At 45.0% G+C, this 27,667-nt stretch overlaps 1 protein-coding gene across 1 annotated transcript in view; it reads left to right on the top strand.

The window, feature by feature from the left end:
* LOC149439366 (complement factor B-like) overlaps positions 1-19,284 on the top strand; it is a 93,169-nt gene extending 73,885 nt beyond the window's left edge. The window contains exons 15-18 of the mRNA XM_089659152.1: positions 5,480-5,583; positions 9,959-10,091; positions 12,994-13,043; positions 17,486-19,284. Coding sequence (XP_089515278.1) covers positions 5,480-5,583; positions 9,959-10,091; positions 12,994-13,043; positions 17,486-17,641 — 443 coding nt within the window. The 3' untranslated portion in view covers positions 17,642-19,284. The remainder of the gene's footprint in view (positions 1-5,479; positions 5,584-9,958; positions 10,092-12,993; positions 13,044-17,485) is intronic.
* The last annotated feature ends 8,383 nt before the right edge of the window (positions 19,285-27,667 follow it).

The raw sequence follows: 27,667 nt of genomic DNA, 5'->3' as shown, positions 1-27,667 counted from the left end.
AGCAGTAGTAGATGAAGGATGAACTCTCCTCTGCTCCTCTCCTCTTTCCACTGTTCCTCCAAAGCAGTAGTAGATGAAGGATGAACTCTCCTCTGCTCCTCTCATCTTTCCACTGTTCCTCCAAAGCAGTAGTGGATGAAGGATGAACTCTCCTCTGCTCCTCTCCTCTTTCCACTGTTCCTCCAAAGCAGTAGTAGATGAAGGATGAACTCTCCTCTGCTCCTCTCCTCTTTCCACTGTTCCTCCAAAGCAGTAGTAGATGAAGAATGAACTCTCCTCTGCTCCTCTTATCTTTCCACTGTTCCTCCAAAGCAGTAGTAGATTAAGTACTTTGTCTCCTGTCTCTTTCTCCTCCTCAGTTCAGTCACCAGTATAAATCACAGATCTTCTACATGAGTCAGTAGGGGAAAACAGTGGGAGATGCCAAATACTAAGATAAGCAACTTGTAGTTGTACTAAACTACCATAGGATGTCCGTATATGCAAAACATTATCTATAGATCTCACTAGAACATGAAATCAACTCAAGTCAGTAAATGTTGGCTTGTCATCTGAACCTGAAACACATGAAAAAAAAGCATGCAAAATGTATAGATAAGTCTTTAAAAAAAGTGAATAATACTTGGTTAAAAGTTTTTAAGAACATGTGAACAGTCCAGCTGAAGATGATCTTTAGAAGAGGAAAACATCAACAGTTCAAATCTCCTGGCTTCCTCTAACATGAGAACCCAACTTTAAGGCAGAGAGGCCACAGTATGTCAAACCTCAACTTAGGGGCGGACTGACAACTCATGGGGCAATAGGGGATCATGGGGCCCGTGTCCTTGCCCAAACTCAAAAAATCCTATGAAAAAAAGGTACCAGGGGCATCTCATGGGGCCCCCTACTGACCCCGGGCCCTCGAGCAGTGCCCGAATTTCCAAATGGTTGGTCCACCCTTGCCTCAACTGACTCCAGGTATAAACACAACGGGTCCATGAAGACCAGTTGAGTAAACGCTGGTAACATATGCACATAGATTCTCAAGAGGAAGATGATTTCTCTAAAGAGTCTAACCTCATCTGACCAGGGGCAGACTTACAACTCATAGGGCCCCCGGGCAATAGGGGATCATGGGGCTCCTGTGTCCTTGCCCAAACTCAAAAAAGCCTATGAAAAAGGTACCAGGGGCATCTCATGGGGCCCCCTACTGACCCTGGGCCCTCGGGCAGTGCCCAAGTTTCCAAATGGTCAGTCCGCCCCTGCATCTGACTCATCTAATGGGTTTCTTAGGCTTTCCACTTTTAGCAAGGATTTTTGTGTGATGCTTGAGCTGTCAGCTTCCTCAGTGTGAATCGTAATGATCTTGTCTGTAGCTGATATGCAGCTTAGGTTCAAGAATGCAGAAATGTTCAACACTGGCTGGAATTTTCCTGGTCATCTGTCAAAAATTCACTCACAACTGTCAGTAATAGTTTGAGCTGTCTTGCTGATGCTGCTGTAAGTTGATTCTCTAATACGGACTTGATCAATCATGGAATGTTTTGTTGTCAGAGTGAGTGTCACATTTGAGTTCCTGAAGCATGAGATTCGAGAGTTGAAGGGGATGTCTTGAATTCCCTCAGCAATAATTTTACAACTGCGCTTGATGCTTGAACCAGGGGCGGACTGATTATTTGGAAACTCGGGCACTGCCCGAGGGCCCGGGGTCAGTAGGGGGCCCCATGAGATGCCCCTGGTACCTTTTTGATAGGTTTTTTGAGTTTGGGCAAGGACACAGGGGCCCCATGATCCCCTATTGCCCGGGGGCCCCATGAGTTGTCAGTCCGCCCCTGGCTTGAACTATGCTTATTACTAGAGCAAGGAGTGTTGATGATGACCAAAGTCAATCCTTTAAGCATAAGAACCATTACAAGGATCACTTATTAGCTGTTCTTCTACCTTGTGGACCCTTGGGATTCTCTTCCCAGTAAAAGCATGATTTGAGATTCTTTTTGAAGTGGTAGGATGTAACTAGTCAACTCAATGAAGGATAGATGATGTATGTGTTTTGGTTTAAGGATCTCCTCTCTGTCATATTAACTCTGTATTTGGCTGAACTCAATAAGTGTAGGAAGACAAAGACCTTCAGGTCCATTTATGTCGAAGAAATTCTTTCAGTGATATTTATTAAACCAGTATATGTGTGCAGGGTGGTATAGGACAGTCCGTTACCTGCTTGGTGAACATATTTTCTCAAGGACAACCAAATATATCTACCAGAATGCATGCCATTTTAGAACATAGGGCGATACCATATACAAAGATGAACAAGTAATTGGTAGTGCTGAACTACAACCACATATGATTATGCTATAGAACATTATTAACTCAATGCAGTTGAATGCAACAACAGAAAAATACATTAGTGGAACTCAACATATCCTTTCTTCTAGGGCAGTTAAAACCATCTTTATTGATATTATTTTTATTTGTTATGCAATCCATAGACAAAGTATAACACAACTAAAAAAATAACTTTTTCCACATTGATCAGTGTTAGTTAAATACAAATAATGTTAATGTAGATAAAAAGAATATTTTTTCTATAATTTACACTGTTTAAAAAATGACTCTAAATCTATTATTCAAAGCATTGAACTGCTTTCTTAGGACGATAAAAAATGAATATACACTCAAATAAAAATGACAAATATTAAAAGTTTATAAAAATTTAAATCAACAAAAATAATCAGCAGGAAAAAAAACTAAGGGAAAAAGAGAAAAAAAAGAGTTAATTATGGCTGAGCAGGCTAAACTGAGAGTTAATAAGGAAATACATATTAACATATCATATTTCATTTAAAAAAAAACTATTTTTTTACTTGTCAGGTTGCTTTAACTGTCATCATATGCAGATCGAAGCTCACCCCTTTGATCTGCAGATGAAACGAACAGAGTAAATACAAAAATAACACTAGTGATGCTTTGTATCTTTCTATTGTACCTACAGTCAGGTCCATAAATATTGGGACATCAAGTCTAACATTTTTGGCTCTATACACCACCACAATGGATTTGAAATGAAAGGATCAAGATGTGTTTTAACTGCAGACTGTCAGCTTTAATTTGAGGGTATTTACATCCAAATCAGGTGAACGGTGTAGGAATTACAACAGTTTGCATATGTGCCTCCCACTTGTTAAGGGGCCAAAAGTAATGAGACAATTAGCTTCTCAGCTGTTCCATGGCCAGGTGTGTGTTATTCCCTCATTATCCCAATTACAATGAGCAGATAAAAGGTCCAGAGTTCATTTCAAATGTGCTATTTGCATTTGGAATCTGTTGCTGTCAACTATCAAGATGAGATCCAAAGATTTTTTGAGGCTCACCAATGGTTTACATCTTGTGGTGAACCCTCTGTATTCACTCTGGTGAAGTCTTCTCTTGATTGTTGACTTTGACACACATACACCTACCTCCTGGAGAGTGTTCTTGATCTGGCCAACTGTTGTGAAGGGTGTTTTCTTCACCAGGGAAAGAATTCTTCAGTCATCCACCACAGTAAGGGACCAAAAGTAATGGGACAGAATAATAATCATAAATCAAACTTTCACTTTTTAATACTTGGTTGCAAATCCTTTGCAATCAATTACAGCCTGAAGTCTGGAACGCATAGACATCACCAGACGCTGGGTTTCATCCCTGGTGATGCTCTGCCAGGCCTCTACTGAAACTGTCTTCACTTCCTGCTTGTTCTTGGGGCATTTTCCTTTCAGTTTTGTCTTCAGCAAGTGAAATGCATGCTCAATGAGATTCAGGTCAGGTGATTGACTTGGCCATTGCATAACATTCCACTTCTTTCCCTTAAAAAACTCTTTGGTTGCTTTTGCAGTATGCTTTGGGTCATTGTCCATCTGCACTGTGAAGCGGCGTCCAATGAGGTCTGAAGCATTTGGCTGAATATAAGCAGATAATATTGCCCAAAACACTTCAGAATTCATCATGCTGCTTTTGTCAGCAGTCACATCATCAATAAATACAAGAGAACCAGTTCCATTGGCAGCCATACATGCCCACGCCATGACACTACCACCACCATGCTTCACTGATGAGGTGGTATGCTTAGGATCATGAGCAGTTCCTTTCCTTCTCCATACTCTTCTCTTCCCATCACTCTGGTACAAGTTGATCTTGGTCTCATCTGTCCATAGGATGTTGTTCCAGAACCGTGAAGGCTTTTTTAGATGTCGTTTGGCAAACTCTAATCTGGCCTTCCTGTTTTTGAGGCTCACCAATGGTTTACATCTTGTGGTGAACCCTCTGTATTCACTCTGGTGAAGTCTTCTCTTGATTGTGGACTTTGACACACATACACCTACCTCCTGGAGAGTGTTCTTGATCTGGCCAACTGTTGTGAAGGGTGTTTTCTTCACCAGGGAAAGAATTCTTCGGTCATCCACCACAGTTGTTTTCTGTGGTCTTCCGGGTCTTTTGGTGTTGCAGAGCTCACCGGTGCGTTCCGTCTTTTTAAGAATGTTCCAAACAGTTGTTTTGGCCACGACTAATGTTTTTGCTATCTGTCTGATGGGTTTTTTTGTTTTTTCAGCCTAATGATGGCTTGCTTCACTGATAGTGACAGCTCTTTGGATCTCATCTTGAGAGTTGACAGCAACAGATTCCAAATGCAAATAGCACACTTGAAATGAACTCTGGACCTTTTATCTGCTCATTGTAATTGGGATAATGAGGGAATAACACACACCTGGCCATGGAACAGCTGAGAAGCCAATTGTCCCATTTCTTTTGGTCCCTTAACAAGTGGGAGGCACATATGCAAACTGTTGTAATTCCTACACCGTTCACCTGATTTGGATGTAAATACCCTCAAATTAAAGCTGACAGTCTGCGGTTAAACCACATCCTGTTCGTTTCATTTCAAATCCATTGTGGTGGTGTATAGAGCCAAAAATGTTAGAATTGTGTCGATGTCCCAATATTTATGGACCTGACTGTATAAACAGTGTTTATAAAAGTGTCAAGAGGTCTGGTTTTTTCTCTTTCTTTTTAACAGAGGCTAGTAGCTCCTGTATTTACACACAACTCCTGGCTGTCATTTTGACAGCTGGGAATTGCTGGCAGCAAGGCAGAAGAGCAGGATGTGATACTTTGATTATGTTTTTGGGGTGGGCGGCACACCCAGAATTAGTTGCGGAATTAGCTATTATTTTTGCAGTGATGTTCTAAAAAGCTACAACTTCCATAACATTTTAAAAGGGCTGGATTAGGAAATGCTTATCTCATACTTTTGAACTCTTAGTAGCACATTCCTGAAGAAGAAAATTGCTCTTTTTTTCCTATAAACTTATTTATAAGTTATACTCATTTTATTTTTTTTCAATTGTATTTATGAATGACATTTGTACCTCAAAGTTATGGCATTAGATATAAAATATTATCCTACTAAAAAAACATACAAATAGCTGTATGGACACATTTTGTCTTTTTTTTCCTCCCACAGAAAACTTTCTAATGTCTGGAGATCTGGTGCAAGCGTTGTTTATTACAGAGGAAAGTAAAAATGTCTTTGATCAGAAAAATGTCCAGATAAAGCAAGGGAACTGGGTAAGGAGGACTGCAATCTGTGATCTCGCTGTCTAGATCAGTGTTTTCGATATGCCTGCATTTTACACTTTTGGCAGTGTTCTCTTGCTGTCCTTCCATAACAATGTTATTCCAGAAAAGAGTGAACAAAAATATAATGGCTGGGAAGCTGAAATATTCAATTTTTGTTCTTGGGTTTATCTGCGGTATGCTTTTAAGTACACCCTTGGCAGCAGCGAATGTACTCACGTAGGGTTCTGACTTTATAGGAGATACTATATGGTTCCAGATTCACTCCTTAGGGTCAGCATACATGCTACATTCTGAATAATAATATCTATGCAATCAACTTTAGATTTATCAAAACTTTGTAATACACAGACCTAGCTAAACTATCCAATCACTTTGTGCCCAGTCAGGCAGGCTTTGCCCTGCATAGTGTTGGGCTGGATGAACGTAAGCTCGACTAGTGTGTTCACCGAACACATGAACGGTAAGGGTGTTCAGCAGGCTGTTCGCCCACCAAGCGTCCCACAGTGCTCTCACAGTGCATTATGAGAGCCATGATTGGTTAAAGAAATGCACTTGACCACAGGTCAGGTGCAATGCTTTGGCCAGTCACAGCACAATGCACTGTGAGAGCCATGATTGGCCAAAGTACCCCTTACTCATTCACAAGGAGGGGGAAGCATCAGGATGCTCCCTTATTTAAAGGGGTACCCTGATGCTAATGAGCCCCCCTGCCTGCAGACCCTCACAACCACAAGGCCAGAATTGTTGGGAAGAGGCCCGGTAAGCTGCAGGGAAAGGGGGCAGCTTGATCACCCCCCCCCCCTTTTCTGACCTGCCAGGCCTGTGCTTGGATCAAGTGTCTGGTAGGAATTTAGGGGAGACACTTTTTTCCATTTTGGGGGGTGGGATTCCCCTTAAAAGTCCTACCAGGCCTAAAGGGCCTGGTATAGCTTTAAGAGGGAACCCCACGCACTTAAAAAAAAAAAAAAAATGACTGTGGGGTCCCTCCTAACCTTTCTATGAGACCTAAGGGGTCTGATATGGATTGGGGGCAGGGGGACCCCACGCTGTTTTTTTTTTTTTTTTTACTTCAAGCAATGAAAAATGACTGCTCTTTAAAAATGGTACTTTTTGAATTTTTTCTTTTCACTAATTCATGTTCCTCAGGGCAGTACCCGAGTCCCCGTATCCCCTTTATGGTCAATAACTTGTGTATAAGCCTTCAAAATGGGCACTTTTAAATTTACAAGTTTGAGTCCCATAGACTTGCTTTGAGTTTGAAGTTCACAGTCGGACTTTCATTAGGTTTGAATGCTCAACCACGAACCGAACACAGGGGTGTTAAGCCTATCACTAGCCCTGCATACTCATTGGTAGATTCAAGAATATTATACAATGTGTGTACATGTGCTGTGAGCTTTACTCAGTCAGCATCTCATGCCACCACTGGATTACATGAACATTTTCAGCCTTCTTAGATCTAGAGAGAGGAGGTGCAACCCTTCTCCTTCACACAATGCAATGACCTATCACCATGCTTGAGCATTATTTTCTAAGCACATGCAAATACTAACTTTCAGGACTAACAAAGTTATCTATCCATTCCTTTAAGTGGAATCCCTTGGCTCTGGAAACTTTTCCATCAATGGTCAAATTTCTTCCTCTAGTAGATTACACTGCCCAGCTCCTACTGGCCGAATGAGTGGACATTCTCTCAGCCCACATACCATCTCACATGAATCCTCTGATTTGCACTTTGCGATCAGTCCTTTTAGACTTTTCTACATAATGGCCAGTTTTGCCTTAACGCTTTCTTCTCTTCATCTGGATTCAAATCCTTAACAGAGATTCAGGTCATGGTCAACCTCTCTTTACCCTTCAGGAAAGCCCTACAACTCAGGTATTTCTTATCCAGCATGGGGAAAATTTATCATCCACTCCCTCCCTTAACTGTTTTTGAGAAGCCCTGTACCACTAAGTCTCTGATCAGACATGGCTTGTTGACATCTTACAAACTTCTTTCATCATCCCCAGTGTTGGATGTACTGCCCTATATTACTAAGTGGGAAACTGAACTGGGTATCACATTCTCAAACCAACAGAAAGATCAAATTTTACAATTTCCCTATTCTGCCTCTATTTCCAGTTCTATTCAAGAGACTGGATTCAAAATTCTAACGCACTGGCACAAGGTCACAGTGTCTCTTCATAAAATGTTCCCTCAAATATCTCCCCTGTGCTGGTGATGTCACACTCAGGAAAGCACATACCTTCACATATTTTGTAGTTGCCCAGTTATGCATCCTTTGTGGGCTAAGGTGAGGGATCTGGTGTACAAACCTACTGGTGTAAAACTAGGAGAGGATCCAGTGACATCCCTGCTCCATCTGGCCCCAATGTCTTCCAAGAGATTTAAACAGTCGCTTACAAAACATCTATGGAATGAGGCGAGGGCATGTGTTCCTTTGTACTGGCAGCAGACTAACTCACCCAGTGTGCGTATGCTTATGCAAAATTCCCGAAATGTGCAGGATGGAAGAAATATTTGCTTTGCCAATGGTAAGATGGAACAATTCCACAAAGGAAAGTTTTATTGGACAGATTACGCCTTCTCCTCCTCTCCTTCTTCACTGTAGTATACTTGTGATGCTGGACCTAGGGCTCTTTGGAAATGTAGTCCTAGCCCTCTGTGGGGCCTTCTACAGTCCTCTATTACCTGAATCTCTAGGTGGTTCCCCGAACAGTTTAAGGGTACACCTACCCCCAGAATTCTAAACCCCCCCCTTTTTTTAATAAATGGATTATATACCTTCTTGAACTTGTTTGGTGTTGATGTATTTTTTCTTGATTACTTAACTGTCTCACTTTACAAGGTATATGTTCGGATATACTGTATATGTTTTGTTTTCTATACACATAAAATCTAAAATAAAGAATTTGAAAAAACAACCCCAAGAAACACAAAAGCATGGGTTTCCTCCCCAAAATCCAAACCACCTTGCAGCCTAGGAGGCCAGAAAAGGAAGAGGACAAATGCCTCTTCCCGAAAACCTTGACCCAGTGGTTGTGGGGTTATTGGAATCTAGAATCCCCCTTTAAAAATAAGGGGCCCCAGATATCACCCCCCTCCCCCATGTGGGCTGTTATTATTCAAATTATTTATTTTTAAAGGAAACTTCTAGACTCCCATAAGTCCCCCTGCAGGCCCTTACTTTCCTGTGCAGCTGAGGTTCAGTTCTGCCAACAAACTATTTCGTTTCGCTGACTGCTGAAGTTCTGAACAACCAAAATTAATTCTGACCTGGCAGCTCATCTCTAGTATTCACAACGACAGTCAGCATCTCCTCTGTCTGATTTCATTTCATTCTGTCCTAATCTAATTATTTCTTTAGCGACATATCAGCATGGATGTCACATCACTACCTTAAACTCAATCTTTCAAAAACTGAGCTTGTAATATTTCTTCCTCCCCGATCCCCCACTCACGACTTTACCATTAAGATCAACAGCACAACCACTGGTCCTTCCCCTCATGCCAGGGTGCTAGGCGTAATCCCAGACTCTGACCTCTCCTTTGGGCCCCACATCCACTCACTGGCTAAATCCTGCCGCCTCAACCTCCCGGAACATTTCCAAAATCTGCCCCTTCCTGACCAATGACACCACAAAACAACTTATCCACGCCTTGGTTATATCCCGCCTCGATTACTGCAACTCCCTCCTCACTGGTCTACCGTTACACAGGCTATCCCCCCTTCAGTCTAATATGAATGCTGCTGCTAGATTCATACACCTTACCAACCGATCAACGACTGCTGCCCCTCTCTGCCAATCCCTCCACTGGCTTCCACTAACCCAACGTATAAAATTCAAGATACTAACCACAGCTTACAAAGCCATCTACAACACTGCCGCTAGCTACATCACCAACCTCATCCACAGATACTGCCCAAATCACCCACTCTGCTCCTCCCATGATATCCTCCTCTCTAGCTCCCTCACCACCTCCTCCCACGCTCGCCTCCAGGACTTTTCCAGAGCCTCTCCCATCCTCTGGAACTCCCTATCACAGCATGTCCGGTCAGCCCCCACCCTGTCTGCCTTTAGGCGATCTTTGAAAACTCACTTCTTCAGGGAAGCCTACCCCACCTCCACCAAAGAACTGTACTTGAATCACCTCCACCAGATCATCCCCTGCAGCTATCACCTTTTGTAGCACCTCCCCCTTCCTTTAGATTGTAAGCTCCACGAGCCGGGCCCTCCTATTCCTTCTGTACTGAAATGTATTGTAATTGTACTGTCTCCTTTATATTGTAAAGCACTGTGCAAACTGTTGGCGCTATATAAATCCTGTATAATAATAATAATAATTTCTCCTTTACAGAGACAAGGTTGCCTCAAAGATGCAGAGAAGGTGAAGGACTTTAAAGATGTGGCAAATATCAAAGATGTTGTAACTGACAATTTCCTGTGTACTGGAGGAATAGACCCTGTAGTGGATCCCCAGACCTGCAAAGGTAAGCGATAACACTGCTAAGCCAAATTTTTTTTTTGTGCTTGCATATCTACCTAAGAGTCTATCAGGAGAGTGCAATGGAGCTGCCATTGCTGACTTGGTTTTAAAAATGCAATGATCAGAGCTTTTATTCTGATCCTTAGTCCTTACCCCTCTATGTGTTACGTCATTGACCTAGAACAAGGATGTGTATATAAGGTGTCAGCAGGGGCGGACTGACCATTTGAAAACTCGGGCACTGCCCGAGGGCCCGGGGTCAGTAGGGGGCCCCATGAGATGCCCCTGGTACCTTTTTCATAGGCTTTTTAGAGTTTGGGCAAGGACACGGGCCCCATGATCCCCTATTGCCCGGGGGCCCATGAGTTATCAGTCCGCCCCTGGGTGTCAGGATAACTCATATACATATATATCAAATGGAGTGCAATGCAGTGGGACTACTTGCAAAGTTGGAGCTGTAGTAGACAGCAAGAGCTGAATAAGCCGATGCCTCCTCTGTAGGGCTGGCTCCCATGCAGAGAGATACGAAGTGCACTCCACCTCTTATCCCGGTTAGCGGTCTCTAGAGTGGGGCCAGCAGCAGGAAAGGAGAGATCTTCAGAGTAGTGTGAAGCAATACACTGGGCATAATAGTATAGGACTGCTTTCACACTGATGGGCTGCGGTTTACCCACACCGCGGGTGCAGTGCATTGTACCTGCAGCTTTGCTGTGCTTTGCCATAGACTTCTATTATACCCTGCAGGTTTGGTGCGCTTTCAGAAAGTACACCACACCTGCAAGATATAATAGGCAAAGCGCAGCTAACCAGGAAAGTCACAGATCCACTGCGCTGCACCCATGGTGCAGGTAAGTTGTAGCACATCAGAGTGAAAGCAGCCTTCTAGAGAGCTCAGAACAATAAGGGTTCACTTACATTTGCAATTTGGGGAAGTGATAGAACCCCTTAGTTAAAATGTGTTTTTACCACCCCCGCCCCAACCGCACCCCCTTTAGCTGCAGTGGCCAGGTGTGTACACATGTCACAGCAAGAGTTACACGCTCTGTCATGGTTAGTGGGTGTAGCATCTGCTAAGCATGACCCATTCAAGTGAATGAGGCTGCTCTGCAAGTTTGTGCAGTAAACAAAGAAGGGGTTAAAGCAGGCAGCGTTGCTTTCTCACCACCTGCTTTAACCCCTTGGACCCCGCTTCTGAATACAGTTGTGGGGTGCTTGCAGAATGGCCCCATTTACTTCAATGTTTCACAATTGGCAGGCGGTAGGACCCACCAATAGCAACAGAGGGTCTAATTCCTGCTGAAGCATGTGTACACCTTTGGCTACTGCCTAGGCAGCCAAAGGGGTGAGGGTGATAAAACTGCAAATCATCCGCAGAATTTTACCACCACCCCAACTGTACATGTGAACAAGCCCTAATGCAAATAGGGGCTTATTCACACATGCAGCAGGCACTGCTGCTCCTCTGAAAAGATCCAAGTGTTTTTGACAGGTGGTGAGGAGGTGATTTGTTGCCTCCTCTCCACTTGATTTAAACCCATGTGCGCAATTGCGCCACAGTAATTAACCATTTAAATCAGGCGTGAGGAGGCGACACTGTGCCCAGTGATCTTTGACTTCTTCCATGTTGTTCATGTAGATCTCCACCTATTTAGATGTAGCACCCTCCTAGTTACACTAGGTGGAGCAAGATCTCTGATGGTTAGAGAGGAGCTGATTAGCAGCTCAGGTGAGATAGTCAGAGGGGTCACATTCTGGTCAGGACTGAGACTCTGCAGGCCAGCCCCTCTGGAATTTCCCCCTGCTCTGAGGCTTTCGTAGGAGGGTCTTGGAGGCAGTGGGAGGATCTTAGGAGTGGTAGGCTGAACCTTTTTAGGGATCTCAGCCAATCCCCAACAGGGGACTTGGCCATGGACTGGACTCCTCAAAAAGTGTTAGAGTCTGCTCAGTAGCAGAGAGTTGGAGTGGAGGAGAGGAGTGTGAGTCGGGAAGATGTGAGGCTGGAAGAAGGCTACCAGGAGGTCTGCTGGGATAGGGCCTGCCTATGAGCCTGTAATCAGAGAGGAGGAAAGCTCAGGATTTATGGTCCCCTGAGAGAGGACCACCTGTGTGACATGGAAGGAGCAACCCAGCTGATAGGCCTGAAAGCAGCAGCCATTCCACAAACTGTACAGGAGAGGATCGGAGTGAGTACACCTACACCTCCTGAGAGGATAGGGGAAGGACCACTCTGGTGGGAAACCAAATTAGCCTCCTTCTACTGACTGAGCACCTTAGCTGAAACATAAGGAGCCAGATCCCCTGCTCGGGAAAGGAAAGTTACCAGACTGTTGGGTGAAGAGGAGTTCATCTGGGGTCTGGGGGACTACACCTGCAGTTGCTGGCTAGCACTCCAACAGAGATTGTGTGTCTTAAAGGAGAAGCTGTGAATAATTCAGGGAGTTCGTCCTCAAGATTTCAGTTTCCTTGGGCATCCTATACACCCCTTACCCCATCCAAGTTTAAAAAAACAAAACCAATGCTCAAGGCCTGATTTCTGACTATGGATGTACGCATATTTGAAAAATGCTGATTGACTGACTGTGCAGGACTATAGGGGGACCCAAATTCAACAGCAATCCCCAAGAGGGTGGTGCTACATAAGGTATCTGTCATACACTATTTACCTTATTCGATAAAGTATGCCAAGTACAGTAACTCATTACAATTCATCTTGTAGCATAATTATTTATTCTGATTCATTGCTTTCAGTCCATCCAAAATTTAGTGATACAAAAGCAAATTGACTCTTGCATTAACTATTAGCTATGGCAGGCAATGTACCCATTTCAGGCAATATAGTAGTAATACATTCTGCTTACTTAGCAACAGTTCATTGGTTTATTTATTCTTATCTTGATCTCTTGCAGGAGATTCTGGTGGACCTCTTATTATACAATATAACAAACGTTATATCCAGGTAAAATAAATCCATCTTTTATTTTTGAGTAGTGGATTACCAGCATAGCTTTGCAAAATGTTTTGCATAACCTTGGCTTACTTTCCAGTAACCTTATGCATTTCCCATGTGTTTTGGTATTTTTTTTTATGGAACTTTTCTTTCCTCATGATCCACCTTTAACTGTTCTCATTACAAAGTAGTGCAAGCTCCATCATTTACCTTTCTCTTTTTCTTTTCTCTTTCATTTCCCTTTTTCTTGCCCTTCCCTCTGCTTTGAAGGAGCACTGTCAGAGAACATTTCTTTATTGCCTTTTTTTCTTTACTATTTTTCTTTCCATTTTCCTTTCTCTTCTCCTATCCTTTTCTTTCCCCCTCCTGTTGTTTTCATTTTTCCTTTAATTTCCATTTTTCTTTCTCCTGTAATGTGCTTTTTCTTTTTTTCTCCTTTACATCTCACACCCCTCCTTATTTCTCTTCTCTTCCCTTTTCCTCATTTCCTTTATTTTTAAGAATATCAGAAAACCTTTTCCTTCTTCGTTTATTAGAGACCTATCTACTTATAAAAAAAACAAAAAAACAAAACTTAGTAGAAGCTGATTATTATTATTATACAGGATTTATATAGTGCCAACAGTTTGCGAAGCGCTTTACAAAATGAAGGTAGACATTATAGTTACAATACAATTTGGTACAAGAGGAAACAGAGGGTCCTGCTCGTTAGAGCTTACAATCTAGGAATAGTTTCCGAATGACAATCCCAACCTTAGCCCTTGTCCTAGCCTGCAAAGGTTACTTCAAATAGTGTCCATGTGCAGGCAGGAGACCCATTGCTGCCTTTGTAGAAGCAGGAGCCAATTTATATTCTTCAGCATAATCCCTGGTAATATCAAGCTATCAAAGGGACAACCCACTCACCAGTGTAGCATTTACTCCCGTAGGAGATGCTGTAATTTTGCCCAGGTTCTTTCCCAGTGGATTGCCCCACAGCCAGGAACACATTCGCAGTCACTCTTCTCAATAACCAGTCTCGGGGTGTTTTTTGTTTTTTTTTTATTTTTGAAGTGACTGGAATAGGGTTGAGGGAACTGAGTGGGATACTCCAAAATCAGAACTATGTACAGATTAAGGACAATTGAACCATTTTCTGAAAAGCTGAAGCAGAGGTTCTTGCTTATAGCTAACTGTGGGCTTGGCTTTGTAGTGGAAACAGTTAAATGCAGACATTTTTCTTTAGAGCAACAAGAGCAGAGTCCCTTCACTAGAATCAGATAGACTGAGCTCTTCAGGACAAACACATGGCTGACTCTCTAGCACAAGAGGGGTGGCAGCAACCCAAAAGTCTCTAAGATTTCTCACAATAGTCTGTACTCACAAAATGTCCAGGGATAGTTGGTTGCCTCCTTCCACCTTCCAAGTGACACCTTTCTCCAGTGATATCAGACTAGATCTTCAGCAGACAGCCCCAGTCAGCTCTCTGTAGCTTCAGCATCCAGGCCCTCAGTTCGCCCACCTGCAGCCTTGCGAACAAGAAGCACATGGCATTGTTGCCCTGGAGGGTAATAGCCCTCCTGGCTGAACTAATCCTCTGCAGGAAAAGACCCAGAAGCCCAGTGTCTCAGAGTATGTACAGTCATGGCCGAAATTGTTGGCACCCTTGATATTTTTCCTGAAAATCAAGTATTTCACACAAAAAAGGTATTGCATTAACACATGTTTTGCTATACACATGTTTATTCCCTTTGTATGTATTGGAACAAATATAAAACAGAGGCAGAAAAGCAAATATGACATAATGTCACACAAAACCCCAAAAATGGGCTGGACAAAAGTATTGGCACCCTTAACTTAATATTTGGTTGCACACCCTTTGGAAAACATAACTGAAATCAGTCGCTTCCTATAACCATCAATAAGCTTCTGACACCTCTCACCCGGAATTTTGGACCACTCTTCCTTTGCAAACAGCTCCAGGTCTCTCTTATTGGAAGGACACCTTTTCCCAACAGCAATTTTAAGATCTCTCCACAGGTGTTCAATGGGATTTAGATCTGGGCTCATTGCTGGCCACTTCAGAACTCTCCAGCGCTTCTTTGCCATCCATTTCTGAGTGCTTTTTGACGTATGTTTGGGGTCATTGTCCTGCTGGAAGACCCAGGATCTTGGACGCAAACCCAGCTTTCTGACACTGGGCCCTACAGTGCGACCCAAAATCCTTTGGTAATCCTCAGATTTCATGATGCCTTGCACACAGTCAAGGCACCCAGTGCCAGAGGCAGCAAAACAACCCCAAAACATCATTGAACCTCCACCATATTTTACCGTAGGTACTGTGTTTTGTTCTTTGTAGGCCTCATTCCGTTTTCGGTAAACAGTAGAATGATGTGCTTTACCGAAAAGCTCTATCTTGGTCTCATCTGTCCACAAGACGTTTTCCCAGAAGGCTTTTGGCTTACTCAAGTACATTTTGGCAAACTGTAGTCTTGCTTTTTTATGTCTCTGTGTCAGCAGTGGGGTCCTCCTGGGTCTCCTGCCATAGCGTTTCATTTCATTTAAATGTCGACGGATAGTTCGCGCTGACACTGATGCTCCCTGAGCCTGCAGGACAGCTTGAATGTCTTTGGAACATGTTTGGGGCTGCTTATCCACCATCCGGACTATTCTGCGTTGCAATCTTTCATCAATTTTCCTCATCCGTCCACGACCAGGGAGATTAGCTACAGTGCCATGGGTTGCAAACTTCTTGATAATGTTGCGCACTGTGGACAAAGGCAAATCTAGTTCTCTGGAGATGGACTTGTAACCTTGAGATTGTTGATATTTTGCCACAATTTTGGTTCTCAGGTCCTCAGACAGTTCTCGTCTCCTCTTTCTGTTGTCCATGCTTAGTGTGGCACAGACAGACACACAATGCAAAGGTTAAGTGAACGTCTCTCCTTTTTATCTGCTTTCAGGTGTGATTTCTATATTGCCCACACCTGTTACTTGCCCCAGGTGAGTTTACAGGAGCATCACATGCTTGTAACATTCTTATTTATCCGCAGTTGTGAAAGGGTGCCAATACTTTTGTCCAGCCCATTTTTGGAGGTTTGTGTGACATTATGTCGAATTTGCTTTCTTTCCTCCCTTTTTTTGTTTTGTCCCAATACACACAAAGGGAATAAACATGTGTATAGCAAAACATGTGTTAATGCAATACGTTTCGTGAGAAATACATGATTTCCTGGAGAAATATCAAGGGTGCCAACAATTTCGGCCATGACTGTATGTAGACTCCCAGCAGCCTTCAGGGCCCTGGGATTGGCTAGGGCTGCATAAATATTCATACTACTGCCATCTGCATAGCTCCACACCTATATTCCAGATAATTCTGCTCTCTGGAAGGCATAGGGAGCAGTCAGACTAGCAGCAGCTGAAAACAGTAAACCGCCCTAATTAATCAGAAGCAGCTGCACTGGTTACAGTGAGCACATCTAAATTTACCTAACACAATAATTACAGCCACACTGGTTACAGTGAGGCAAGCTAAATTTCCCTAATAGAACACGTACGCACCTCCACTGAACACAGTAACACTATATCTAACTCATCCTAGCACATAGGTTCTCAACCTTCCTAATGCCGCAACCCTTTAATACAGTTCCTCATGTTGTGGTGACCCCCAACCATAAAATTCTTTACCTAGTAATTATATTTCATGAAGTGTTGTTTTACCTCCAATACTGCTGCATTCAACACAGTAGCTGCTTTCTACACAGTAGCTGCATTCAACGCAGTAGCTGCTCTTTACACGTCGGAAATATGTGTTTTCTGATGGTCTTAGGCGACCCCTGTGAAAGGGTCGTTCGACCCCCAAAGGGGTCGCGACCCACAGGTTGAGAACCACTGTCCTAGCACTTATCTAGGGGGGTGCTACAACAGTATATACAGTACAGAGGCTCATGGCCGAGCAGGTGGACAGTATTGGCCATTGGGACTTAGCAAAATTACAATTTTTACTTACAATTTTGAAGCCAGTTCCTGGAAACTAGGAATATTCATCAACATATTTCACAATGGAAAGGGTTGTATTTATTGGAATTGCATTTACGGTTCAGTACCTAGGAGGGCAGCACCAAGCAATCAAAATTTGCCTATATTTCCTTATGCTGTTCACCTCTCCTGGCCACCCTGTGGCTAATTTACCACACGAACAGTTGGTGTATAGGGGGTTTGAGTCAGAAGACTTACTCCACAGTAGTAGTTTAGGAAACTCAAAATCATTACTATTTTTTGTTTTTGTTGATTTGTGCAATTGTAGTAGCTGTAAAAATAAAGCACACATCATTTTGCCTCCAAGAACATTCTAGCATTCATTTTTAATAAAATGATCACCTAATACAGGAGAGAGAACAGCATGATGTGTAATTCAAGGTATTTTACAATAACTTTTTGTAATCTTTCCCTCTTTTTTGCCTCTACAGGTTGGAGTAATAAGCTGGGGAACAGTGGTAGGCTGTAAAGGTTATAAAAGGGATGAACCAGTCGATCCAGAATCACGGGATTTCCACGCTTCCATTTTCCCCGGGTTGGAATGGATAGAAGAAATTGTAAAAGATGAACTTATATACCTGAAGTAAACTTTCCATGCCTTGTGGGCAGAGAAGAACAAATAAGACTAAGTCAATTGTGTGACACCTTACTGATATTTCTGCCAAGACTGGTATTTCAGCTTTGTATATTGGCCACCACCTTTTTAATGCTCTTGGGGAGTCTGGCATTCACTCTACTTAGGCTTCTCTCGAGAGGAGCACTTACTCACATTGTTGGATCTTTGCATCACTTTATATTATCCAGAGCATCAGGAGGAGTTAGAATCCATAATAGCATTAGAGGGAGGAGAACATAGGAAGCCAATAGGTAAATTACGAGCATCCAGTCATAACTGATATAAATGTTTTGGGAGGGCTTACCCTTAAGATGGACCTATAGTTTCCTGAATACATTACTGTGATGGTTAAAAAATATAGCGAGCTCTGAAACACTTAGCTTTCTGCAAGCTTCTTGAACTTTGGAAGCCAGCTGGTCACATAATCAATGCAGAAGCACTGGTCGCCTGGTTTCTACTAAAGGTTGATGTTAATCTAGAGCAGGGGTCTCCAAACTATGGCCCTCCAGCTGTTGAAGTACTACAAGTCCCATCAGGCTTCTGCCTCTGGGAGCCTTGCCTGTGGCTGTCAGAGTCTTGCAAGGCCTCATGGGACTTGCTTTTCCTCAACACCTGGAGGGCCATAGTTTGGAGACCCCTCATCTAGAGCAAGGCAGTGGCTTCCACTTCATCAACAGAGATTACAAAACTAAGTGACCAGTTTTGCACTGAATTGAGACTGGAGTGGTAAGTATTTTGGCCCTTAAATTACTCCATATTATCCATCTACATGAGACTATTAACATCCGTCAGAATAGGTCATCCAGTTTAAGAGTTAAGGCTGAAGAAAAAAAATTTATATCTGGTTGTGATTCTGGAGTGATAGAGGTAGGCTGAGTGTAAAAGCCTCACCAAGGAGATCCGGTACACCAAGGTTCCTTCTCGGATCTTCTCTCCTTCACTGTTCTGGTCATCCCCACTTCTTTAACAGCAAAATGTCAAACCAGCTGCGGACAAGACCTGTGCAGATAATCACACTGGAAACCTCTTTCCAGTTGATGTCTTTCCCTACCGCATTGTTTTCTATTTCAAACCATGATAAGAGAGTTTTTTTGGACCTCTGAAACTTGTTGGAAACGATTTTGATTGTCCCTTACTGGAATAAAGTTGTTTTTAGAACTTTCAGCAGTGGTGTGGCGCTTTGATTCACATTTTTGCTACACTACACCACAAGCCAAAGAGAACGTGGAGATCCTCTTGGGTATAGAAGATGCCTGTGGGAACCATATCACCTACATCACCATTGTTACATTAAGAAAGGTAGCAATACCTAGGTAACCTCATGGGTGCCCTTTCTTTAAATAACTTGTCTTCCCCAGACATGTGGGAACTGTGTGGAAAGGTGAAGTAGGGGTTAGCTAGAGGAATATAACGAGCTACAAAGTATAGCCTGCATACAGCCTGCCGTTATTACACTCCATTGAAAATTTACCTTTTTTAAGTTTTTTTCTTAGTGCTAGCTTTTAATCATCACAGTCAAATATTCACTTTGCTTATTAGTGCAAAACACTTTTGAAGCACAATAACTTTTGTAAATATCTCCATCCAATAATAAAAAAAAAGAATTATGTTCTATATGGTCTTCTATGTTATTGTTGTTAATTGAAGTCTTATTGTTCATTCTAACCTATTTGTAACATATTCAATATACAGTACAGGAAAGTCTTATTACTCTAAAATAGAACAGGAAACAAGGGTCAATAGTAGTGATGGGCCGAACACCCCCCCTATTCGGTTCGTGGTCGAGCCTTCGCACCTACAGAATGTTTCCTCTTGTATTGTAACTGTAATGTCTACCTTCATTTTGTAAAGCTCTGCGCAAACTGTTGGCGCTATACAAGTCCTGTATAATAATATTAATAATGTTCAACCGCAAACTTCAAACACAAATAAATTTACTGAGCGGTATTTTACCGCATCTGAATATTTGGTAAGATACCACTTGGTTACTAAAATACCGCATGAGTTATATTATGAAGTAATGTGGTATTTTAGTAGTGAAACATTTATCATTGTTTCAGCTGTCAGTGGGGTTCCCCGCTGACAGCTGAATGTAAAATGAATTGTCGGCATTGCCTGAAAATTAAAAATGATTTTTAAAAACGACGTGGGGTCCCCCCTCCCATTCATACCAAGCCCATCGGATCTGGTATGGATTTTGAGCGGAACCTCCACGCAATGGCGTGGGGGTTCCCCCCAAAATGCATACCAGACCCTTATCCGAGCATGCAGCCTGGCAGGTCAGGAAAGGAAGGGTCGGGAATGAGCGAGGAAGGGGGGGGGGGGTCTGGGTTTGGCGAGTGCCAAGTGTAAAGCTTGGTGGAGGGGAGATTATGGTGTGGGATTGTTTTTCAGGGGTTGGGCTTGGCCCCTTAGTTCCAGTGAAGGGAACTCTTAAGGCATCAACATACCAAGACATTTTGGACAATTTCATGCTCCCAACTTTGTGGGAACAGTTTGGGGATGACCTCTTCCTGTTCCAACATGACTGCGCACCAGTGCACAAAGCAAAGTCCATAGAGACATGGATGAACAAGTTTGGGGTGGAGGAACAAGTTTGGGGTGGAGGAACTTGACTGCCCTGCATATCGTAAATACTGCTACAGGGCGGAACGGGTGCGCAAAATCACGTATTTATACGTGATTTTGCATCTCCGGGTAGGGGGCTGCTTATTCAATCACCGGGGCCCAGCCGATAATTACTCGACGGCGCCCGGTGATTTCCGATGATCTCTGACGAGGAGAACTGTTTTGTTTACTAAACAGTTCTCCCTGTCAGCTCGTGCACACTGCTCTGGATGGCTGTGCACATCACAGCCATCCAGAGCAGTGCGATTACAGTGAAGCACACACACACACCGCCCCCTAGTAAAACACTTCCAGCACAGTTAACCCTTTGATCGCCCCTCATGTTAACCCCTTCCTGCCCAGTGTTATTAGTACAGTGTTAGAGCTTTTTATTAGCACTGATCACTGTATTGGTGTCACTGGGGATGTCAGTGACACCAAGTCAGTTCCCCCCAGTGTCAGAATGTCCACCGCAGTCCCGCTATAAGTCACTGATTGCTGCCATTACTAGTAGAAAAAAATTCCATTATCTATACCGCCATTTGTAAACACTATAACTTTCATGTCAACCAATTAATTTACATTGTTGATTTTTTTTTTAGACATGGAGCAGAATACATTTAGGCCTAAATGTATGATGAAATGTGATTTTTACAGGACATGTTTAATAGCAAAACGTCAAAAATATAGTTTTTTTCTCAAAATTGTCAGTCTTTTTTTATAGCGCAAAAAAATAAAAAATGCACAGACGATCAAATACCAGCGAAAGAAAGCTCAATTCATGGGATAAAAGGGCATACATTTCATTTGGGTGCAGCGTTGCATGACAGCGCAATTGTCAGTTAAAGTAACACAGCTCTGTAACGCAAAAAAATGGCCTGGTCAGGAAGGGGGGTAAATCCTCAGGAGGGCAAGTGGTTAGCCACAGCAAAAGCCAAAACAGAAGACTGTTATCTGAATTCTTTTGGCACCTTTACAAGTTACCATTAAAAATTACCCTACACACAGAACTTGAAATGAATTACAATACCAATAATAGACACTAGATGGCAGAAATGTCAAGACTATCCATCCATCCCATCCATATCTCTACAGTTCATGCTGCTTATATAGGTCTACATACAGCAGTGTTTCTCAACTCCAGTCCTCATGGACCCCCAACAGGCCATGTTTTCAGGATTTCCATTATTTTGCACAGGTGATTTGATCAGTTTCACTGCCTTAGTAATTACCACAGCTGTTTCATCTGAGGGAAATCCTGAAAACATGACCTGTTGGGGGTCCATGAGGACTGGAGTTGAGAAACACTGACATACAGGGACCCTAGTGGGCCCATTTGCAAGAGGTCTTCAAAAACTTTCCACACTTTTTATTTTTTGCCCTCATGCACACAGGACATTTTGATAATGCTTGTAACGTTACCGGTATAAAGTCACATTAAAAATGTGAGTTTTTATGCCTTTTTTTAGCATTTTTTGCATTAGCGTTTAGCGACGTTTTACCGTGTTTTCCGCGCTTGCTTTTATTTAGCGGTTTTCCCCCTTTTTTGGGTCAAAAAAAGTCTAAAAACATGAGTTTGTGGCATTTTACCACGTTTTGCAGTGTTTTTACAGCTAAAAAACTCCTCTAGAAACCCACTAGTTCTGGGGGTTTTTTCCAGCCAAAAAACGCTGATTACAGTGTATGTGTGAATGGACACATAGGATAACATGCTGAAGGGTTTACTAGCTGTAGAAAAAAAATGTCAAAACCAAAAACAGCCGCTGTAAAAACGTCCAGTGTGCATGAGGACTTGTAGAGTTAAAATAAAAAGTCTGGAAATTTTTTGAAGAGCCCTTGTATAAAGCATAACAACATTTTATTTTAGCAATTCAACCGCGGGGCATCACAACTTTTCTCACCGTTAAAGGATAAGTTCACCTTCGTTCACGTTTTTTTTTTTTTTACTTCTAAATTCCAGCTCCCCTCTGTACCAGTATAGCATTAACCACCTCCCATCCGGCCGTTGTATATAAACGGCCAGACGGTGGCAGTGCAGGGTCAGGTGGCCGTTTATAAATGGCCTCCCCGCACCCTACTTGTGCGCTCTCCCTGGGAGACACCGGACACAGTGGAACACCGATCGGACGGGACCTCTGTGCGAGGTCCCGATCATGTGATCACTGATTGGCCAATCAGTGATCACATGCAGAGTAGTAAGCAAGATGTCACTTCTGACATCATTGCTTACTACGTGTAAAATCTGTGAATGATCACAGAGGTCACATGGTACAAGGCTATTCACAACAACCTTGTACCATGTGACAAGTTGTGACCAATCACAGCTCACACTGTAGTTTTCAATGGCTGCAAGAATGCAACCAGAGAGAAGGACAATGATTGCTTTTACAGCCTTTATGTGTGTAAAAGTAATCAGTGTAAAAAAAAAGAAAAAGAAAAAAAAAACAAAAAACAAACTGTACTGCTAGGGTGACAGTATGTAAAAAAAAAACAAATAATAATATGAAAAATAAAATAAAAATGTAAAAAAAAAAAAGTTTATAAATTATAATTTTTGGTTATAAATAGAGATGAGCGAAGTATTCAAAAATTCGATTCGGCGAATTCGAGGAATAAATTCGATTCGAGGCGAATATATTCGCTGCGAATTTAACTTATAAAAAGGGTGTTTCTAGGCTTCAGAGAGCCTTTATATTAGTGCAGAACACTGTACCTTTAATTTAAATGCCCTTGGAGTCTGCTGGGGAAGAGAAATAATACTGTCAGTCAGTATGACATGCAGATGAGTGCCGTCGATCTTAGAATCACCGCACACTTCACTCATTTGGGCAGTCACGGGGCCAAAACCAGAGTGTGGAGCCACAGTGTGGCGGTGGAGGCAGCAGCAATGGGAGGCCATACAGCACCCTATGACAAAATGGAACCCACCAGCAGTGTGAGGAGACCTGAAAGTGGCACATGGCAGAGTGTGGCGATGGAGACAGCAGCAATGGGAGGCCGTACAGGGACCCATGAGACACTCTGGACCTGGCAGCAGCATGAGGAGGCGGTACACGGGCCCATGACAGATTACGGGCCTGGCAGCAGCATGAGGAGTCGGTACGGGGGCCCATGGCAGATTACGGGCCTGGCAGCAGCAATGGGAGGCCCGTAATCTGCCAGCACCCTATGACAAAATGGAACCCACCAGCAGTGTGAGGAGACCTGAAAGTGGCACATGGCAGAGTGTGGCGATGGAGACAGCAGCAATGGGAGGCCGTACAGGGACCCATGAGACACTCTGGACCTGGCAGCAGCATGAGGAGGCGGTATGGGGGCCCATGGCAGATTACGGGCCTGGCAGCAGCAATGGGAGGCCCGTAATCTGCCAGCACCCTATGACAAAATGGAACCCACCAGCAGTGTGAGGAGACCTGAAAGTGGCACATGGCAGAGTGTGGCAATGGAGACAGCAGCAATGGGAGGCCGTACAGGGACCCATGAGACACTCTTGACCTGGCAGCAGCATGAGGAGGCGGTACAGGGGCCCATGACAGATTACGGGTCTGGCAGCAGCATGAGGAGTCGGTACGGGGGCCCATGGCAGATTACGGGCCTGGCAGCAGCAATGGGAGGCCCGTAATCTGCCAGCACCCTATGACAAAATGGAACCCACCAGCAGTGTGAGGAGACCTGAAAGTGGCACATGGCAGAGTGTGGCGATGGAGACAGCAGCAATGGGAGGCCGTACAGGGACCCATGAGACACTCTGGACCTGGCAGCAGCATGAGGAGGCGGTACAGGGGCCCATGACAGATTACGGGCCTGGCAGCAGCATGAAGAGTCGGTACGGGGGCCCATGGCAGATTACGGGCCTGGCAGCAGCAATGGGAGGCCCGTAATCTGCCAGCACCCTATGACAAAATGGAACCCACCACCAGTGTGAGGAGACCTGAAAGTGGCACATGGCAGAGTGTGGCGATGGAGACAGCAGCAATGGGAGGCCGTACAGGGACCCATGAGACACTCTGGACCTGGCAGCAGCATGAGGAGGCGGTACGGGGGCCCATGGCAGATTACGGGCCTGGCAGCAGCAATGGGAGGCCCGTAATCTGCCAGCACCCTATGACAAAATGGAACCCACCAGCAGTGTGAGGAGACCTGAAAGTGGCACATGGCAGAGTGTGGCGATGGAGACAGCAGCAATGGGAGGCCGTACAGGGACCCATGAGACACTCTGGACCTGGCAGCAGCAAGAGGAGGCGGTACAGGGGCCCATGGCAGAGTGGCGAAGCGTAAGCAGCTTAAATTGAAGGCCATACAGAGGCCTATGTTAAAAATAATAACATGTTTGGGGCATGATTCATGGCGGATTTAGTCAGTTGTGTCAGGAACTGGTGGTTTGAAATCCAGACTAATCCACGCCTGATTCATTTTCACAAACGCGAGTCTCTCCACACTTTGGGTGGACAGTCGTGTCCTCCGCGGAGTTACAATACCTCCTGCCGCACTAAACACGCGCTCCGATGCCACGCTACTGGCCGGGCATGACAGCCTTTCAAGGGCAAATTCAGCTAGTTGGGGCCAAAGGTCAAGTTTCGTTGCCCAGTAGTCAAGGGGATTGTCTACCTCGGTTGGCAGGGTGCTGTCCAAGTAGGCCCAAGCCTGTTGTTTGAGGTCCTGCTCCAGGTCCACCTGATGCTGCTGCTGCTGCGGCTGGTTAGTAGTTTCCTCACTGCGCTGGTGAAGAAAGCTACTCATCATCGACTGCAGACTGAGGCAGCCGCTGCTGGTGGAGCTGCCACTGCTCCTACCACCCCACCCCTCCCCTGCTGCCATGGCAGCGGAACGCGAGCGCACAGGGCCCACAGTGTCTGAGGATGGACGTTGGCGCAGAAAGGCAGAGACCAACTGACTACATAGGTGGTTTTTATAGTACGTTATTTTGGCCTCCCTCTCAGCAGGTGTGAAAAAGGCCACCATTTTTGAACGGTAGCGAGGGTCCAACAAGGTGGACAGCCAAAAGTCATCCCTCTGTCTGATGGTTATTATTCGGCTGTCGCTACGCAAGCAACCGAGCATGCTATGGGCCATTTGTGCCAAGGAATGCGAGGGACTCCCTGCCTCCATCTCCACAGCATACTGCCACGGTGCGTCTGGGTCCTCTGTCTCCTCCTCCTCCTCTACCAGATGCTCCTGCTCCTCCACTCCTGTCCGCTGAGTGGAAAAACCACCCATTTCACTCAATAATTCCTGAGCACCAATGTCCTCCTCTACCTCCTCCTCTTCTTCCTGTCCTGCCCCCACAGGGGTCATGTGGCGTTGAGATCTGTGCGCCACGTCTACCGCACCCTGACCAGCCATTGTTAACAGCATTTGTTCCAGGACGTGCAACAGAGGAATGACGTCGTTCATCCCATAGTCCTGCCGACTCACGAATAGCGTGGCCTCCTCAAAGGGCCTGAGCAAGCGGCAGGTGTCACGCATGAGCTGCCAGTGGCTGACATCTAAGTTACACAGGGGAGTACCTTTATCCGCTTGTAACATCAGGAAATCGGTGATGGCCTTTCGCTGTTCGTAAAGGCGGTCTAACATATGTAGGGTTGAATTCCACCTTGTTGCAACGTCGCAGATCAGGCGATGCTGTGGAATTCCGTTCTGCCGCTGCAGCTCAAGGAGGGTGTGCTTTGCGGTGTAGGAATGGCTGAAATGCATGCAAAGTTTATGTGACATTTTAATGATGTCTTGCAGTGGGATGGTGGATTTTAGGAACCGCTTGACAACCAGATTGAACACGTGAGCCATGCATGGCGCATGGCACAACCTTCCTTGACGCAGAGCAGACACCATGTTCTTTCCGTTGTCGGTCAACATGGTTCCGATTTTCAGTTTGCGCGGAGACAGCCATCTGTCGATTTCTCTGTTCATTACACTCAGAAGTTCCTCCCCTGTGTGACTACGTTCGCCAAGGCATACCAGGTGCAGCACAGCGTGACACCGTTGCGCCCTGCACATGTGATATGCCGGTCGGGTAATGGGACTTGGCACGGGGGTGGCGGCTGAGGACACGGCGGTAGAAGAGGTGGTAGAGGCGGACATCTTTTCTGGACCAAGGACGTGCAAACGTGGAGGCAAAAGCGGCGTGACCTGTCCAAGTTGCTGGTGCGGCTGTGCCGGCACCACGTTCACCCAGTGGGCCGTAAATGACATGTACTGTCCCTGACCGTAGTTACAGCTCCACACGTCGGCGCTGCCGTGCACTTTGGCAGAGACCGACATGCTCAAAGACTGGCCCACCATCTCTTTTACATGTGAATGCAGGGCTGGCACTGCCTTTTTGGCGAAGAAATGCCGGCTTGGCACTCTCCACCGCGGCGCGGCACAAGCCATCATTTCTCGGAAAGGTGCTGAGTCCACCACTTGGAAAGGGAGGGACTGCAGCACCAGCAACTTGGACAGGAGGACGTTCAGCTTTTGCACCGTCGGGTGCGTGCTCGCAAACTGTTGTCTCTTGGAAACGGATTCCAAGAAAGACTGCTGACGGAATCCGTGAAGAGGAGTAGCAGGAGAAGGAGCATCTGAACGAGCGGAAGATGCCAACGAGCGACAACTCCCCTCAGCAGAGGTGTTGGAGCCTTGACTGGCTGATAGAGGGCGATTGATGTCGGGTGACGGAGCAAGTAACGGAGCGGGTGATGGAGCGGGGGCTGGGGCAGGCAGAACCGCCGTATCTTTATCACGGTTTTCCCAGGCCACCAAATGGCGACGCTGCATATGCTGATGCAACGCTGTAGTCCCAACATGGGCCCCCTGGCCACGCTTGACTTTCTGGCCACATAGTCGACATACGGCTACGTTTACTTCCTCGGGCGGCTTGACGAAAAATTGCCACAACGCCGAGTAGGAAATTTTGCCCCCGCTACTCCTCACTGGCTGACTGCTACTTCCTCCGTGCACACTGGCACCACTACTGGCCGTGGTGGTAGGCTGCAGTGGAGCTGGTGCTCTACTCCATGGCCGTTTGGCTCCACTGACACTGCTGCGACCCTGCTGCCTCCTGGGCAACCCACCGACTGTTTTGCTCGCTGGCAAGCTGGCACCCTCTTCTCCTGATGATGCGGAAGCAATAGCCTGATGACGATGAGGCTGCCAAATGCGATCAGCCTCATCATCATCAATTAGGGTGTAAGGGACCGCCCGGCGGTACTACTAGCACTCCACTGAATAGGCGTCCCCAGCGCACAGGGTGCTTGTTCACCAGGGCCCCTGATGGTGGGGATGGACTTGGAGCTCCCTGAGACCAGGTCGTGACTACCGGGTGCGTCCGTCAGTGGTAGTAGTATGCGCAAGGGGCTCCCACGGGGAAGAGTCTGATGTGAGGAGGTCAGAAGACCCCACTGCACGGGATGGA

This window comes from Staurois parvus, unplaced genomic scaffold (genome assembly GCF_062004578.1).
Source record: "Staurois parvus isolate SC_StPar_1 unplaced genomic scaffold, SC_StPar_1.0 ptg001133l, whole genome shotgun sequence".
In the NCBI taxonomy this organism is placed as follows: domain Eukaryota; kingdom Metazoa; phylum Chordata; class Amphibia; order Anura; family Ranidae; genus Staurois; species Staurois parvus.
Note: the sequence above shows the minus strand (reverse complement) of the source record. Positions and strands in the feature narration are given on the sequence as shown.